At 37.9% G+C, this 15230-nt stretch overlaps 1 protein-coding gene and 1 non-coding gene across 2 annotated transcripts in view; both read left to right on the top strand.

The window, feature by feature from the left end:
- Positions 1-15230, top strand: part of RGS7BP (regulator of G protein signaling 7 binding protein) — a 111396-nt gene that overhangs the window by 70165 nt on the left and 26001 nt on the right. The window contains exon 3 of the mRNA XM_032279832.1: positions 3970-4100. Within this exon, the coding sequence (XP_032135723.1) occupies positions 3970-4100 (131 nt within the window). The remainder of the gene's footprint in view (positions 1-3969; positions 4101-15230) is intronic.
- On the top strand, positions 1816-1921 carry LOC116554215. Its single transcript, XR_004270107.1, has one exon. It is a non-coding gene; the product is annotated as a U6 spliceosomal RNA (small nuclear RNA).

Here is a 15230-nt window from a genome sequence, read left to right as displayed (position 1 = left end):
GTAGAAGTGTACTAATTTCTTTATACCATTTTTCTCTTGACAGACACCTTGGCTGTTTCCAGTTTGGGATTAATCTAGATAAAATACAATGAATATTCTTGTAGAACTCTATTTGTGAATATGTTTTTATTTCTCTTGGCCAAATACCTAGAAGTGGAAATGTGAGGTCATAGGATGGGTGTATGTTTAGCTTTATAAGAAACTTCCAGAACTTTTTTCAAAGGTGTTGTAGACCATTTAATTACCACCAAAAATGTATGAGCATTTCTGTTGCTCCACATCAACACCAACATTAGGCATTATGAGTCTTTTTACGGTTAGCCATTCTGGCAGACCTTTATCATATTACTTTTTGAACTACAAAATAAGAATATTAACAACAGAGAGAGTTTCCATTATCAAGAGGCAACTTAGGCAAAGTCTGTATTCATGTCATCCTCCTCCTACAGCAGTTCAGGTGTCCTCAGCCATATGATTTAGTCATTAAATCCTGATCTGTAAGGAGTTGGTTGAAAGCAGATTTATAATTTGGTCATTATTTTAAATGGTTTAGGATTCAACTTGAGCTCTAAAGGACTGAAATTTTGTTGAATTTAATTCTTAGGTTTTTTTCTATTAATACTAAGGCTTTGAAATTAATCAAAATGATTAGCTTAGCTCTTGACTTACACTCAATAGAAAAATAAATAATCACAATCTAATCACTAACTCATAAAACATATTTGACTGAATTAAATGAATCACCCTTGGGGTGACTCTCACAGACCTAAACTCCGATTAACTAGAGTGAATTGTGTTAGACTAAACATAAGTAACATATGGTAAAATTGCCTCTAAGTTAAGTTGCTTCCAGTTCCTGTAGGAATTACACAGGTCCAACTTCATTTTACTGTAAATGTTTCCTTAGGTCTTGTAATTTATTCCTAGGAAGTTTCAAGCTTTTATTGCTATTTTCTTAGCTCTTCTTTCACTCTCCATGATTCAACTCTTACTCATTTGTTATTAAAATAATGCAAATGCTCTTAATATTTCTCGAAAATGTATTTCAGTTCACTGTTTATAACATCAGACGTATTATAACTCGTTTGACAAATTGTGTTTCAATGAACTTTCAGTAATCACTAATGGTGATAAATATTAAGCTCTAAAGAGGGATAAATAAATTGTACAAGGCCTGAGGTTAATGTAACTTAGTCTAGGCATCATGAAACTCTAACATAAAAGATACCTTAGCTTTTCCACTCTTCTTTAAATACTTCCTTTCTTTCGCTATATTGCAGTTTCCCTAGACATTAAAAGATAACATATGAGTGTGTATACGACTTTGTTACCCAGAAAATTTATGATGCAACTTTAGCATCAATTAATTTTTTTAGGCAGGTTGGATTTCTGGTGGTACCTATTCAATTCCTTCTTGTAACATTTTTGAGGGGTCCAGTTTCCAGAATCTCTGTGGGTTGGAGGCATTTGGGAGATGGCACCCAAATAAATATTTTGAATTAGGCATTTTAGTCTGTTTTGACTTGCCTTTTCTCAGAAGCACCTAATACATGCTTTACCTCTCTTTTTCTAGCTGTGAAATAATAAACAAAATATACAGATTCTTAAAATATGTTAATATGGTAGTCATTTGTTTAAATTACATAAAATGTCATCCATATATGAAGTTTGCATATTTTTGAAACTAAGCCACAAGGCACATATTTTAGACTTCTGAAAATAAGAACGTTCCATGGCTTGGATGCTACTGTACTGGCTAATTGTCCCACTCATAAAATGTGCAATACATACAACAGATTTTTTTTTAATCTGCATATGAGTGTTCAGCATCATATACACTAAAATTGAAATAATACAGAAAAGATTACCATGGCCCCTAAGCAAGGATGACATGCAAAGTTGTGCAGCATTTTATATTCTTCAAAGTTACAGTTAGATAAAAGGAATAAGTTCTGGTGTTCTATTGCACAGTAAGTAGGGTGAGTATAGTTAACCATAATGTATTTTATATTTCAAAATAGCTACAAGAGAGTATTCTGAATGTTCTCACCACAAAGAAATGATAAATATTTGAGGTAATGGATCTGACAACTACTCTGATTTGATCATTATACAATATACACATGTACCAAAACATCACATTATATACCATAGTATGTACAATTATTATGTATCCATTAAAAATAAAATAAAATTTAAAAAAATACCTGCCTGTGAGCCACCAAGGCCAATGTTATCTGTAGGTGAAAATAGGCAGCTGATGTTGGGATGATGAACCAACATAGAAAAGACCTGTCTGCCTGAAAATATTTTCCCTTTACCCTTCTTGTAGATTAAGACATTATCTTCAGATTCTGCTCTGAAAATTAATGTATTAGTAGATAATAAAAGAGGATCAATTTTTATTACATGAACCATTAATGCCCATTATCTGTTCAGAATCTAGCAGGTCCATGAGGGAATAGGACACAGTCAGAGACATTTTGACAGGCTGAAGATGATATGAAATAATCAGAGGTGTGTGGGGGGGTGGGTGTGGGTGTGTCTGGGTATGTCTGAGTGGTGAGGACAGCTTGAGGGTGGAAGGCAACTATGGAAGGATACTCTGAAAAAAAACCCAATACTTTCCCCAGAAATACATTTGCTTCCAAAGTTGGCCTAGGGTGTCACCCATGAGACACAAATGAAAAAATTACATCTTTTAATTTTCAGATAAAGCCAAATTTTACCTGAAAGCTCTTTTGAGATACTTTATTCTGTCTGACACAGGAAAGACATGTGCAGGCATCACTGATGCTGAGGCTAAGAATTTTGCATTTTCTTGTGTTATATAAGCCATATGGTTAGATCAACTCTTGCTCATCTATTGAAAATGAAAACTAATTATCATTGTAAAGTGCTGTGTACACACAAATTCTCTTTACTGTGATTCCAGAACTTCAAGCCACTATTTTTATCTGATAATTACCTCCTGATATTTTGCCACTGACCCACATTACAAAGAAATCAAATACAAATGCTATATTTAAAAATCAGATTTCATTGCATTTTAAATTAATAGGGATAGCAGTCAACTTAACTCATTAAGACATTTGATAGAGTTCACTTTTAGTTTTTATTTTATTTCTAACATCTCTCTAAACTTTATCCCTTTTATTTGGTTTACTTTATTCAACGTTAGTCACATAAAATAGAGTATTATTTTATCAACAACTAATTTTTCTCTCCTCAAACAAAAACAAAAGTGATTGCTTCCTGTTTTATCATATTCACATTTTTATGTTTTATCATATTTAATAGAAAAAGACACAAGGACTTTAGAATTTTAGATCATAAGTTCAGTGTATATAGCTTTAGAGTGTTAAGCATAATTAACAGGATTTTATTACTTTCCTTTTTTCATAAAATTTTCATTTTTTCATTAAAAAACATTTGGTCTTTCATAAATTAGCCATAGCAAACAATACAGGAAGATCCTTTAGACTGAGACAAAAAAAATCTTGATAAAAATAATTTGTAAATTGCTCTCTAATCATATTATACTAGGGCCCTAATATTAAAGAGCTGACTTACAACTGGTAATTGAATTGCTCCTGTCAGTTTCTCTAAAAACAAGTCTTTTTAATCTCTTCTTGCAGGCTAGGAGATTCTTATGGTTTAAATATATTTTGGAATTTGTTCCAACAGCTAAATTGAAGATGTCTGATATTTTCAATTATGTAAAGCATTTATGATTTTAAGCTCCCAGCAGAACTCTGCTGCTGAAGGGGAAAAAAAATTAAGAACTGTTAGTCAGAAAGACACTTATATAAGAACTGTCACATTGGTCATTGGTTTGAAAGCAGGAAGTCCTATATTTTAGGATCAAGTCTTTAAGGAATCTTTATTGAGCATTTTTCCCTCTCGGAAAAATGGCTGATGAGTGAAATCTGAGAATGTTCACAGCTTTTCTCTTTCATTCTCTTGCAGCCCAGAAGATGGTGAGATCCATCCAGAAATCTGTCGGCTTTATATCCAGCTGCAGTGCTGCTTAGAAATGTATACCACAGAGATGCTAAAATCCATATGTCTGCTGGGGTCTCTTCAGTTTCATCGAAAAGGTATCTATATTTAATATTGCCGAAAACACTGAGGAATGTTGAACAAAAGCTAATCTTTGACAAAGTGCCCATATATACCATATGCCTACCTATATGCAATTAGAATGAATTTAAATGTTCAGGAAATGTTTGCTACATAAGTTAATAAGAAGTCTATATCAGTACTATGTAAGTGTATAAGAACACTAATTGTTTTAAGCAAAAATTAGGGTAGCAACAGTTCTCAAATTTATTATTTTAGCTGTTGTGAACATGACTTGTGTTAGATTCAGCATAAACAGCAAAATATGTACTGATTTTACTAGGGGAGAAAATGCTATCCAAGAGTGCTATTTTCCTAAATGAATTAAGTTGCAAGAAGACGAATTACATAGTGTCCCAAAGATTTAAAAATAGAGGGAACTCCATAAATAGCAGGGAGGTTAGTAATAGATAACCTCATTTTCTGGCTTAAACCATAAAGGAAATATATTGGCTCAAAGGACTGTACCCTCCAGAGTTAGCAGAATTCCAACTCCCATTCTAAATGATGCTCTGCCTTCTGAGTGTTGGCTTTATCCTCAAGCTGGCTTCCCTCACAATAGCTAACTGCAACAATTGTAGTCATCACATCTGCACCCCACACTGTCCACTATGAGAGAGAACGTCTCCCGACTACAGAGCAAAAGTTCTGAGCTTCATTCTGATTGGCCCAGGCCTCTGCCTAAACCAATCACAGTAGTAGAGGGGAGGAATTCCACTGATTGGTTAAAGCAATCAAGGCCTATTCCTAGAGCTAGGGGGTGGAGTCATCCCCACCAATCAGTGGATATTCTGTGATAGGAAAGGGTGGAATGGGAAGGATGCCAGGTAGGAAGCCAAAAGTATCCATCACCAGAGGATTCAACCTGTATTTTCTTTTTTAATTCACTGAACAATAATTTACTGGGAACTTCCAGAATACAGTGTTTTTGTGCTTGAGCTCAGGAGAATGGTAGAGGGTGAGCTGTGCATAGAGGATAATCCTTGCCTATGATTTAAATTCAGAGATAGAAAAGGCCAGAGAACTTAGAAACACTCAGGGAAAATCTTAGGGTTCTGAAGCTAGGGTTCAGTTAGGGAAGGAAAAAGAAAGATATTTCGTATGAAAAAAGAAGCATTTAAAGGAAAGATTTGAAATCAAATGAACGTTTCAGTTTGGAGGGAACTAAAGGACATGAAGTAGTTGTAAAAACTGAATCTTGTGTATACATATATGTATGCACACAGGTGGACTGAAAATAAGACTCTGCTACATTGCTCCACAGACAGGAGAACATTTTTCCCAATATGTGCATATTATGTCTTTCTCTTTTGCCTTCTGAAGGCTGATCTTGCAAGGGTTTCTATCTTCTGTTATTAATATAAGAGAGATAAGCTCCTTGATATTCCTAATGCCTGATGAGAAAATTGAATACTCAGACATACTCATGACATCCAAACTGATGCCATTGGCCTGATGTCTTTATCTCTCTCTCTCTCTATCACATACACTCACACACACACACAAACATGTACATGCATTCACACATAAACACACATACAGAGTAGTATTTTCATTCCTTTTAATGACTGAATAGACAACGAATAGGTAGTTTTATTCCCAGGTCTGCATTGGCTGCACCTGCAGTATTTTATGCCCTGTTGCCACTGGAATCTTCCTTGCTGATGGCATGTCCTAACACCCAGTGATCTCTACTCCCACTCCTGCTCTAGCTCACCAATTTGCCACCTGGTCTCCTTTGCCATCCCCTCCTTCTTTTTGTCTTTTCACAACTGATTTTTTTAAAAGCAACAATTCTTCTCTGCTAGCTCTCTCTTTATAACTAAAAGGGATTTCTCCATCCAGACTGCTTCCTTGTTGCATTTGGTCATTTCACGCAAACGAAAAGCAGTCACCTCTTAATTGAGAGCTCGTTTGGTCTTCACTGCCTCCTGTCTTCACTGTCATCTTCTGCTCTGCTTCCTTCTCTGCCTATTTTTTAAAATAATTAGATAAGCTGCTGCCCCCTCCTCTAGGGCCTAAACTTCCTTGTACAACTCGTAAAAAGAAAATACCTGATAGTATCTTTGATTTCTCCCCCATGTAGGATTAAGTGTCCACTTGGATTTCTATCTTCTAAAATCACTATTAAAATGTAATCCTTAGAAAATCTGCTTCAAAATTATCCAGGATGCTGGATAAACATGCAGATGCCTGGATCCTATCCAAGGACCTACTGAATTCAAATGTCTGAGGGCACACCAGGTGATTCTGAAACACAATGAGGATTAAGAAATGCTCCTGTACCCTTTAAGACCAAAAACCGTAAAGCACACCCCACCCTCCATATGAATAAAAGGAAAAATTTCTAAGCCCTTACCATGCCATTCTGCTTTGCTACTGTCTACTCCCCTAATTGTACACTTTCATTGTGGCCTTATGCATTCTTCTGTCTCCCCCATGCTGATGAAAAGCAAATACAAAAGGGATAGGTGCCTCAGATGAGTGTGAGCTGTGTGATGGCTCATACAGTGAGCTGTCTCTAGGAACTGGGGATGTAACCACTGAAATAGGCAGTGGTTCTCAAAGTGCAGCCCCTGAACGAACAGCATCAGTGTCCAAATCATTTGTTAGAATTGCAAATTCTTAGTCCTCACCCCAGACGTACTGAATTAGAAACGCCTCTAAAGCTACTTTTCTAACTGCTGGCAAAAAATAAAAGAACAAGTCACTGGGATATTTCAACTGAATATGTGTGTAACCCCCGATCACATCTGTAGCCAAGAAACCATAATTCTTTACTCTTTTCGGAAGTATGCACATAGCCTACACTCCTGGCAAGTCTCTTGTGTTTCCAGAATGCAAGTCTAAGAACTAGCTGTCCTATAGACTCTTACCTTTCTCTAGGTACCAGTAGAGTTAAAGCAATGAGGAGGAGGAGACTGCTTTATTGCTGAGAAATTCTTAATTAATTTAGGAGTAAAGAAAATAGCAACATGTAGGCTTATGAAATATATTGAAGGTGAAGATAAGTCACTAGCAGTAAGCATGAAGGAAAATATCATTAAACCAGAAAAAATAAAGTGCTAGCAAACATATGAATGAAAATATATACTAGACAATTTTCCTGAAAAAATCTGGAATGACAAAATATTAGCTTTTGGGGAGGGATGATTACATTCAAGAAATCATTTTTAAATTTTTTAGTTACATATTTGTATGATACAGGCTTTCTATTTCTTTATTCTCACCATTAATTCCTTTATTACGAATAAGAGATTAATACTATGTTAATATTTTGGACTTCTGGTTTGTTTCTATCGTGTGCTAATTCATATTCCTGCCATCAAGATAGCATAGAAAATGTCAGCTGATGTCACTAGGTTTTGTTCTTTCTTTGATATCATTGGAAACTGTAGAGTAACCTGCCTGCCCAGGAACCTGTAGTTAGTACAGAAGTGTATGACTCTTAGGAGGCCGTGGTTAAAAGAATAAGAGTACTTGGCTCCAGTGACCATGAATAGCCAGAAATGAGTTGAGGAAGAGACAGTTCCATAGACCACAACCCAAGAGTATTAAACTACAACAGAAGAGTTAGACAAATTAAGAGACATAACATATGTCTTGCAACCCTCGAAGCTTGGAGCCCCAACTCATAAAAGTAGACAGAGAGGCCAGGGGCGGTGGCTCACACCTATAATCCTAGCACTTTGGGAGGCCGAGGTGGGTGGATTGCCTGAGCTCAGGAGTTCAAGACCAGCCTGGGGAACACAGAGAAACCCCGTCTCTACTAAAAATATAGAAAGTTAGCCAGGCATGGTGGCATGTGCCTATAATCCCAGCTATGTGGGAAGCTGAGACAGGAGAATTGCTTGAACCCGGGAGTCAGTGGTTGCAGTGAGCCGAGGTGGCACCATTGCACTCTGGCCTGGGTGACAGAGTAAGACTCTGTCTCAAAAAAAAAAAAAAAAAAAAAAAGTAGGCAGAGAGGAGTCAGGAAGCCTTACTACCATTGCAGAGAAAGGCAGACAAATGCTTCATGCTTCATCTTCATAAAAACAAGAAATGGGGAAGGAAGGCTATGCTAATGTGACTTAAGGCCTTGAGTCAAAATGCATGATTCAGGAAAAATATGTATAGACGTGAAATGAGCAGTTGATTAAGAATTGAAATGTAGGTGATTCCAAATTTCAGGCAAGGTGGTGGAGATAGCAGGAGAAAGCATGGATCAAGAAATTAGTCTCCTTTCCCCAGAATTGATATAAATTCATATAAATATATAGGTATATAAAATATAAATATACATATATTTATTTAATTTCATGTCATATTTTAGCAAAAAGGACCATTTATTCAATAGAAAGAGGTCTGCTTACTGAGATTTAAGATGCCAGACTAGCTTTTACATGATAATATACTCTTAACCAAACAGTGGTACCTCTGGTGAGGCCTCAGGCTGGGGATTAAGCCTGTCTGGATGACCTCACTACATGCCTTCCTTTGAGAAATCAAATAGTTCCCAGGGTTTTAGGGGAATTATGGCTCACGTTCTAGTCTATAACACTTGAAATCTCTTTCTGCATAGAATCTCTGTCTGGTTTATTTCTTGTAATGCTATAATAAAAACCGGAGGCCAGGCACAGTGGATCATACCTGCAATCCTAGCAGTGTGGGAGGCTGAAGCAGGAGGATCACTTGAGTGCAGGAATTTGAGACCAGCCTGGGCAACGTGGTGAGAGCCTGCCTCTACAAAAAATACAAAAATTAGCCAGGTGTGGTGATGTGTGCCTGTAGCCCCAGCTGCTTGGGAGGCTGAAGTAGTAGGATTACTTGAGGTGGGATGCAGAGGCTGTAGTGAGCCAAGATCACGCCACTGCACTCCAGACTGGGCGACACAGCAAGACCCCATCTCAAAATATAAATAAAATAAAATAAAAACTGGTCTTTTAATCCTTTGTGCAAGCTATACTCTTTTCCCTCTGTGTGAGTGCTAAAAGTTTGCCATCCCCTCTTCTTCAGCATTTCTTTTCCATCAAGGAAAAAAAGGGATTGCAACTGAGTCACTAAATTTGGCTCTATATGAGAGACTCTAGTCAATTTTTCATTAGGATGAGATATTGAAACCAAACTGTTTCACATTTACCTATACATTTAATTTGTTTTTATGTCTATCCACCTCCCTGGCTGCCATCAGAAGTTCAGATTGAATCGTGTATATCACTTAGTTTTACTATTGTATTGAGTAGTCATGACATGAGTTTACTCTTCGGAGAGAGGGGGCACACAAGGTCACTGCAGGGGTTAAGAATATAGTTTCTTTCTGGGGAAAAACAAGCCTCAAATAACTCTAAAGCTCCTGCAGTAATCTTGAATTTAGTAATGAAGATTCTCCTTCTCTCCCAATTAAGCAACTTATAACTATCTTTCTAGTCCTTAACAATACCTTCAGTGGATTTTCATGTTTATATCATGCACCATGCTTCTGAATTTTTGCTGTCTCATACATCTGATTGGTACAATCTACTTCAAAAAACCTTTACACTTTGCAAGATCATCCTATTGCCAAAGAAATGAAGAAAAATAATACTAAAGTGATTTTCTTTCTTCACAGCCAACAAAATGAAAGCGAATTACAGTAAAGTGAGGTAAAATCCACGTATAATAAAGGCTACTGAGTTATATCAGGTAGCGAGTGGCTCTGAAAAACTGTGTTTGTTTTAAGAAGGTGACAGATGGGAATAATTTTAGTCATCTTGTAGTTTCATATTCTAACACTTTAAGTTGTAGATTGAAGAATCACTTGACAAAGTCCAATTTCTATGTTTATGGTGAAAAATAGTTGTTCTCACTTCTTCACAGTTACTTAGGTAGGAAATCTTTTCCCATTACTGAGTCCATATATCACATTGACCATTAAGGCCTGTTTTCTGCCACCAGATGAAAAGCGATTTCATTCCCTTTGTTGGCAGAAAGTGGAGCCAGGTTTCTAAGGGAATTGAATGATCCTGCCATCTTGACCATGGCTTTCCTCTCTCTTCCTTTCTTTTCTCTATTCAAACAGTTACGGCAACAGCCCCATTCTGAAAAGAGCAGAGATGACAAAAAACTCCAATCCAGCTCCCCTTCACATGTGAACTTGCCCTTTCCATCTTTGTTCTCAGTTTACCTTGTTCTGTCAGTGGTCCCCTCTGACTCTGCTTGTCCTCTCTGCCATAGCTTACAGCAAAATTGTCCCCAGGTCCTCTGAGGGTACCCCATCCTCCCTTTCTCCCTCTAAGATATGATGGGTTCTTCCCTAAAATGTGCCACCATGGTAAATACAGAGATAAAAATATGTAGAGGAGATTTAATCACAAAAGGAAAAAAATAGAGAAATGTTAAAAGTCGAAAAATCTTAATTCAGAATCTGCCTGGAACTAACAGCTCAAGATGCACTAATGAGAAATTAATGAACCATCTTCTAGCAAAATACAGGATGAACTCAAGACAAAGAATAAAATAGGAGCAGTGAAAATTGCAGTGTATTCAGCATCATATTAAGAAATATAAAGGAGGTGATCCATACCAATAAAAGAAGCCAGCAACATAAAGACAGAAATAGAATATAGCTGCCTTATCTCCTAATGTAATGAGGCAATTGATACTAAAATAGAACAATGGATTAGAAGAAATAAAGCAGAATAAATCTTAGACTATGATTCAGATTCTAAGTGGAAACATGCAGTCATTCTTTGAAGAAATATTTATTGAGTATCTGTCATATGTAAGGCACTGTTCTGGGTGGTGAGAGACTGCAATGAGTAAGACTGAAAAGGTAGGCCAGGTGCAGTGGCTCATGCCTATAATCCCAGTTCTTTGGGAGGCTGAGGCAGCCAGATCTCTTGTGGTCAGGAGTTCCAGGCCAGCCTGGCCAACATGGTGAAACCCCCATCTCTAGTGAAAAAGCAAAAATTAGCTGGGTGTGGTGGCCGGCACCTGTAATCCCAGCTACTCAGGATGCTGAGGCAGGAGAACTGCTTGAACCCAGGAGGCGGAGGTTGCAGTGAACAGAGATTGTGCCACTGCACTTCAGCCTGGGTGATAGAGCAAGACACTATCTCCCAAAAAAAGAAAAAGACTGAACAGGTTTTGTTTCTTATGAAATATATATTTTAATGCAGAGGGAGAGAGGAGAGAGAGAGACAGAGCAGAGATAGTGGGAGGGAGAAGAAAGAGAGGAGGGGGAAAGAAAGAATTTAAATAAACAACTTTTCTAAAAGTCTCAAATACTAATAAGTGCAATGCAAATAATTGAAATAGAATGGATGATGATGTAATAGAAAGTAACTGGGTGGCTACTTTGGAAGGGGCAGTCAAAGCTCTCCAAGGAGATAAAATTTAATCTGAGACTTGAACAACAGGAAGGAAACAATTTCATGAACATTGATATTACCAATGACCAGAACATACATGTAGTGTTTGAAGAATATAAAAATAACCAACTTCTGAAACCCAAGGATAATCTAAAGCCTTCTTCTATTCTATCTCCATGTCTTCATATACCAGTGAGTGAGACACTATTTGTCACCTTTAGTCAACGAAGATGTTGGCTGAAGAACAGGATAATAGCAGGCCAGGTGGGGTGGCTCGCACCTGTAATCCTAGCACTTTGGGAGGCCAACGCAGGTCAATCACTTGAGGTCAGGAGTTTGAGACCAGCCTGGTCAACATGGCAAAACTGCTTTCTCTAGTAAAAATACAAAAATTAGCCAGGCGTGGCGGTTCACACCTATAATCCTAGCTTCTCGGGAGGCTGAGGCAGGAGAATCATTTGAACCCAGGAGGTGGAGGTTGCAGTGAGCCGAGATTGTGCCATTGCACTCCAGCCTGTGGAACAAGAGTGAAACTCTGTCTCAAAAAAAAAGAGTAGGATAATAGTGATAGCAATGATAGTAGCTTCCACGTACTGTGTACCTTCTACTTGCCAGATGCATTATACATATGATCTCATTTTATCCTCAAGTATATTTGCCCCATTTTACACATGAGGAACCCAAAGCTCACTGAGGTAAGTTGCCCAACATCATGCCCATTGTTCCCACTACAAAATTTGTGGTTATTGCCCCACATGAGACCGTTCTTTCTAAGCTATGTTGGAGAAGGGCAGGAGGACATACAGGAGAAATAAAGGATAGTAGCACAGTTAGCTGAATTTTATCTTATTTAATGATTAGTGAGCATATTTCAGAACCCTGCTTAATAGCTAAAATCCATCGTGTATTTAGTTTCTTACCAAAATAACACTAAGTTCAGAGAGTTACCCTCAAGGCTGGAGAGAATTTAAACTCCATAGATCATCTTATTTACAAAATATTTTATATTGGGCAAAAAAGTTTAATTCTAAGAAACTATTATATACAGTAAAGGTAAATAAATAAAATGAAATATTTGTGTGATCCAAAAGGCACATGAGTTAGCCATGACATCCAGTATGGAAAAGTCTGAATTAATTAACTCTAAAGTAAATACATCTTGTACACTGTGCTACTCTATGTTAGGGGCTGGAAAGGGAGCAATCAGAGTCCCATAGGACATCCTTTGAATGTATCTTCTATTGCTTGCTCTTTTCTTGTGGTCCAAAGGGGCTCTGTGCTTCTTACACAGCTACTTGGCACTACCATGAAGGCTGCTACCCTGGGGGCTGTGATGGGACAGCAGTGCCACAAGGAGCCCAGAGCCCATAGGGCAGTGGGGGAAGGGGATGGTTTTCTATCTCTTCTGAATTGGAAAATGTTTATCTCCCAGTGCATGGGAAGAATGGAGCTCTGGGTGTGGTGTAATTATTATTTTTTGCCATGTGTTTTATGGCCCTAAGAATACCTTCTTACTGTTGTGTGGAAAAACCTTTGAAACTACTTTTTAATAGGGGTAAATGACTAACTGAATTAATATAATTTATTTCTAGTTAAGCTACATACTTTTTAGAAACACAAGAGAGTAAAAGTGGATTACTTAAAAAAACAGCCCGCATTTCCCCGGTCCTTTTCACAGTGATGGAGTTAAAAATCACCTAGCAATTATGAAAATGCATCAGAGTTAGTATAACTGTTGGGATAAGCATCCATGAATCTGATGTAAGCCATGTTCATTTTGTTGTTCACATTCAGTCAGCATGAAAACTATCCTGAAAGCCTGTTCTGTGCGTAGTATCATAGCAGGTAATGTGTCAGGAGCACAAAAGATGTAGGAAATTTACTCCTGCCACCAAGGAAGTGATAGGGCAGTGATACAGTATCATCCCAGAGAAGATTGGTTTATTTGTTTTGATTCCTGGAGAAATTTACTCAAATAGATAAATTGACTCTACTGGACACTAGAGACCAAACTAAGGATGTCCAAAAAGACACTATCTATGGCAGTACTTCCCATTGTCACTGGCAGGCTGAAGACAGGCAGGAAAGCAAGAAGGAATGGAAAGGGAAAAGAAAAAGTAAAGTAGAATGGGGGAAACACAACTGGAAGAGAAAGGATGGGAGAAATAAGATGCGAAGGAAAGAGGTCTCTAGAGTGGGTGTGATAAAGGACTCCCAGCCCATTCCTCTGGTGCCTGTGCTGAGGACTTCTGAAGCTGAGAGTGCTCTATTGCACCCCTGAGACTGCCCCCTAGTCAGATGTGTTTTTGTTTCTCCTGAATGACCAGCAATTTCTCACGAATGTAAGAATAACCAGGCTTCCAATTTGTTATGTGCTTCATGGGTGGCTTCCCTTAAATTTTCCTCAAACATGCCTATTATATTATCCATAAACAAACTAAAAATACATGGAAATCCCCAAGGAGCTGAAGGCTAAGAGCTTTGCAAGACTCTAAGGAAAGTTGCCAAGTTTTTGATGTCCTAGTTCTAAACAATGATTCAACCAGCATGGTATGATTTTAAGGTGCTCTAAGGGTTCTCTTCCTCCCCTACCCCCATCCCCTCCTGAGAAAATATTTGTTCACTGAGGCCTGAAATTGAATTTTCAGGGGATGGAGTTTTTCATTTCATAATAAGAAATGATTTCAAATGTACATCAACTCCCTTGGGCAAAGCAAAACATTGACTTGAAGTCACCATTTGGAGGCACAGGTTGACCTCTTTTCCAAGAAGAGGGCAGAGAGCCCACCTGATATGTGAAAACAAGTGCTCAGTTCTGAGGATAACCTGTCAAAGCGGGGGATGCTGAGGATAAATAACTCAAATGGGCCACCTTCCAGGTTTGGATGACTCTGCTGCCTTCTTAAGTGGTGCAGAAGAATATGAACTGACCCTGCGAACGTCTTCAGTCTCATATCTCACCAGTAATCCCCGCCTCACCTACCCTTATACCCTGACCTACCCAACTCGAGCCATCTTGAACTACTTTGAGGAACATCAACTTGCAGGTTCCTTCCAGTTTTTTCCTCTGCCTGGGACATATGACCCATCCTACCTCACCCTACCCCTGTCCCTTTCACTTGGCCCATCCCTATACTTTTTTGGGGTCATAACTTAGATAACTTATGAAGGTCATAAATTTCTTCAGATTTTTCTCACCCTCCAAGCCATAACTTATGAAGGTCATAACTTTCTTCAGAAAGATTTTCCTCACCCTCCAAGCCTGGGCCAACGCCCACTTAATGTGTCTCTCAAGAAATTCCATGATAATAATAATGGCACACGGTACATTGAGAGTTGGTTGCCTGGTTTCTTACCTGTTGTCCTCTCTAGACTTTGATCACCATGAGTATGTTCACCGTTGTATCCCCAGCACCTAGCAGAGTGCCTGGAGCAGAGTAAAGTTTCAATTAATTGTTATTGAATAAGTGAATGAACTGCTTTTGTTCTGTATCTATTGTCAAAAGTAAGAGAGTATACTTAGAGGAAAAGTTTATCCAGAGATGTTGGACTGAACTTATGCATATATTTTCCTTTCTGGTGAAAATCCACTGAAATAAAGAAAAAACATATAATAAAAGGAAGAAATCCATATTAGTTCCTGTGTTTGTCAGGATAGGATAACTACTGTATAAGATAACACCAAATCTCAATGGATTAGAACCATCAAATTCATTATTCACTAATGGCACAGTCCAATGCCAGAGCTAGGTAGAGTGGGCAATGTTGCTCTTTCCA

This window comes from Sapajus apella, unplaced genomic scaffold, assembly GCF_009761245.1.
Source record: "Sapajus apella isolate SASKATOON/1434 unplaced genomic scaffold, GSC_monkey_1.0 scaffold1, whole genome shotgun sequence".
NCBI classification, from domain to species: domain Eukaryota; kingdom Metazoa; phylum Chordata; class Mammalia; order Primates; family Cebidae; genus Sapajus; species Sapajus apella.
The sequence above is the reverse complement of the archived record's forward strand: the minus strand, read 5'-3'. Positions and strand labels throughout refer to the sequence as shown.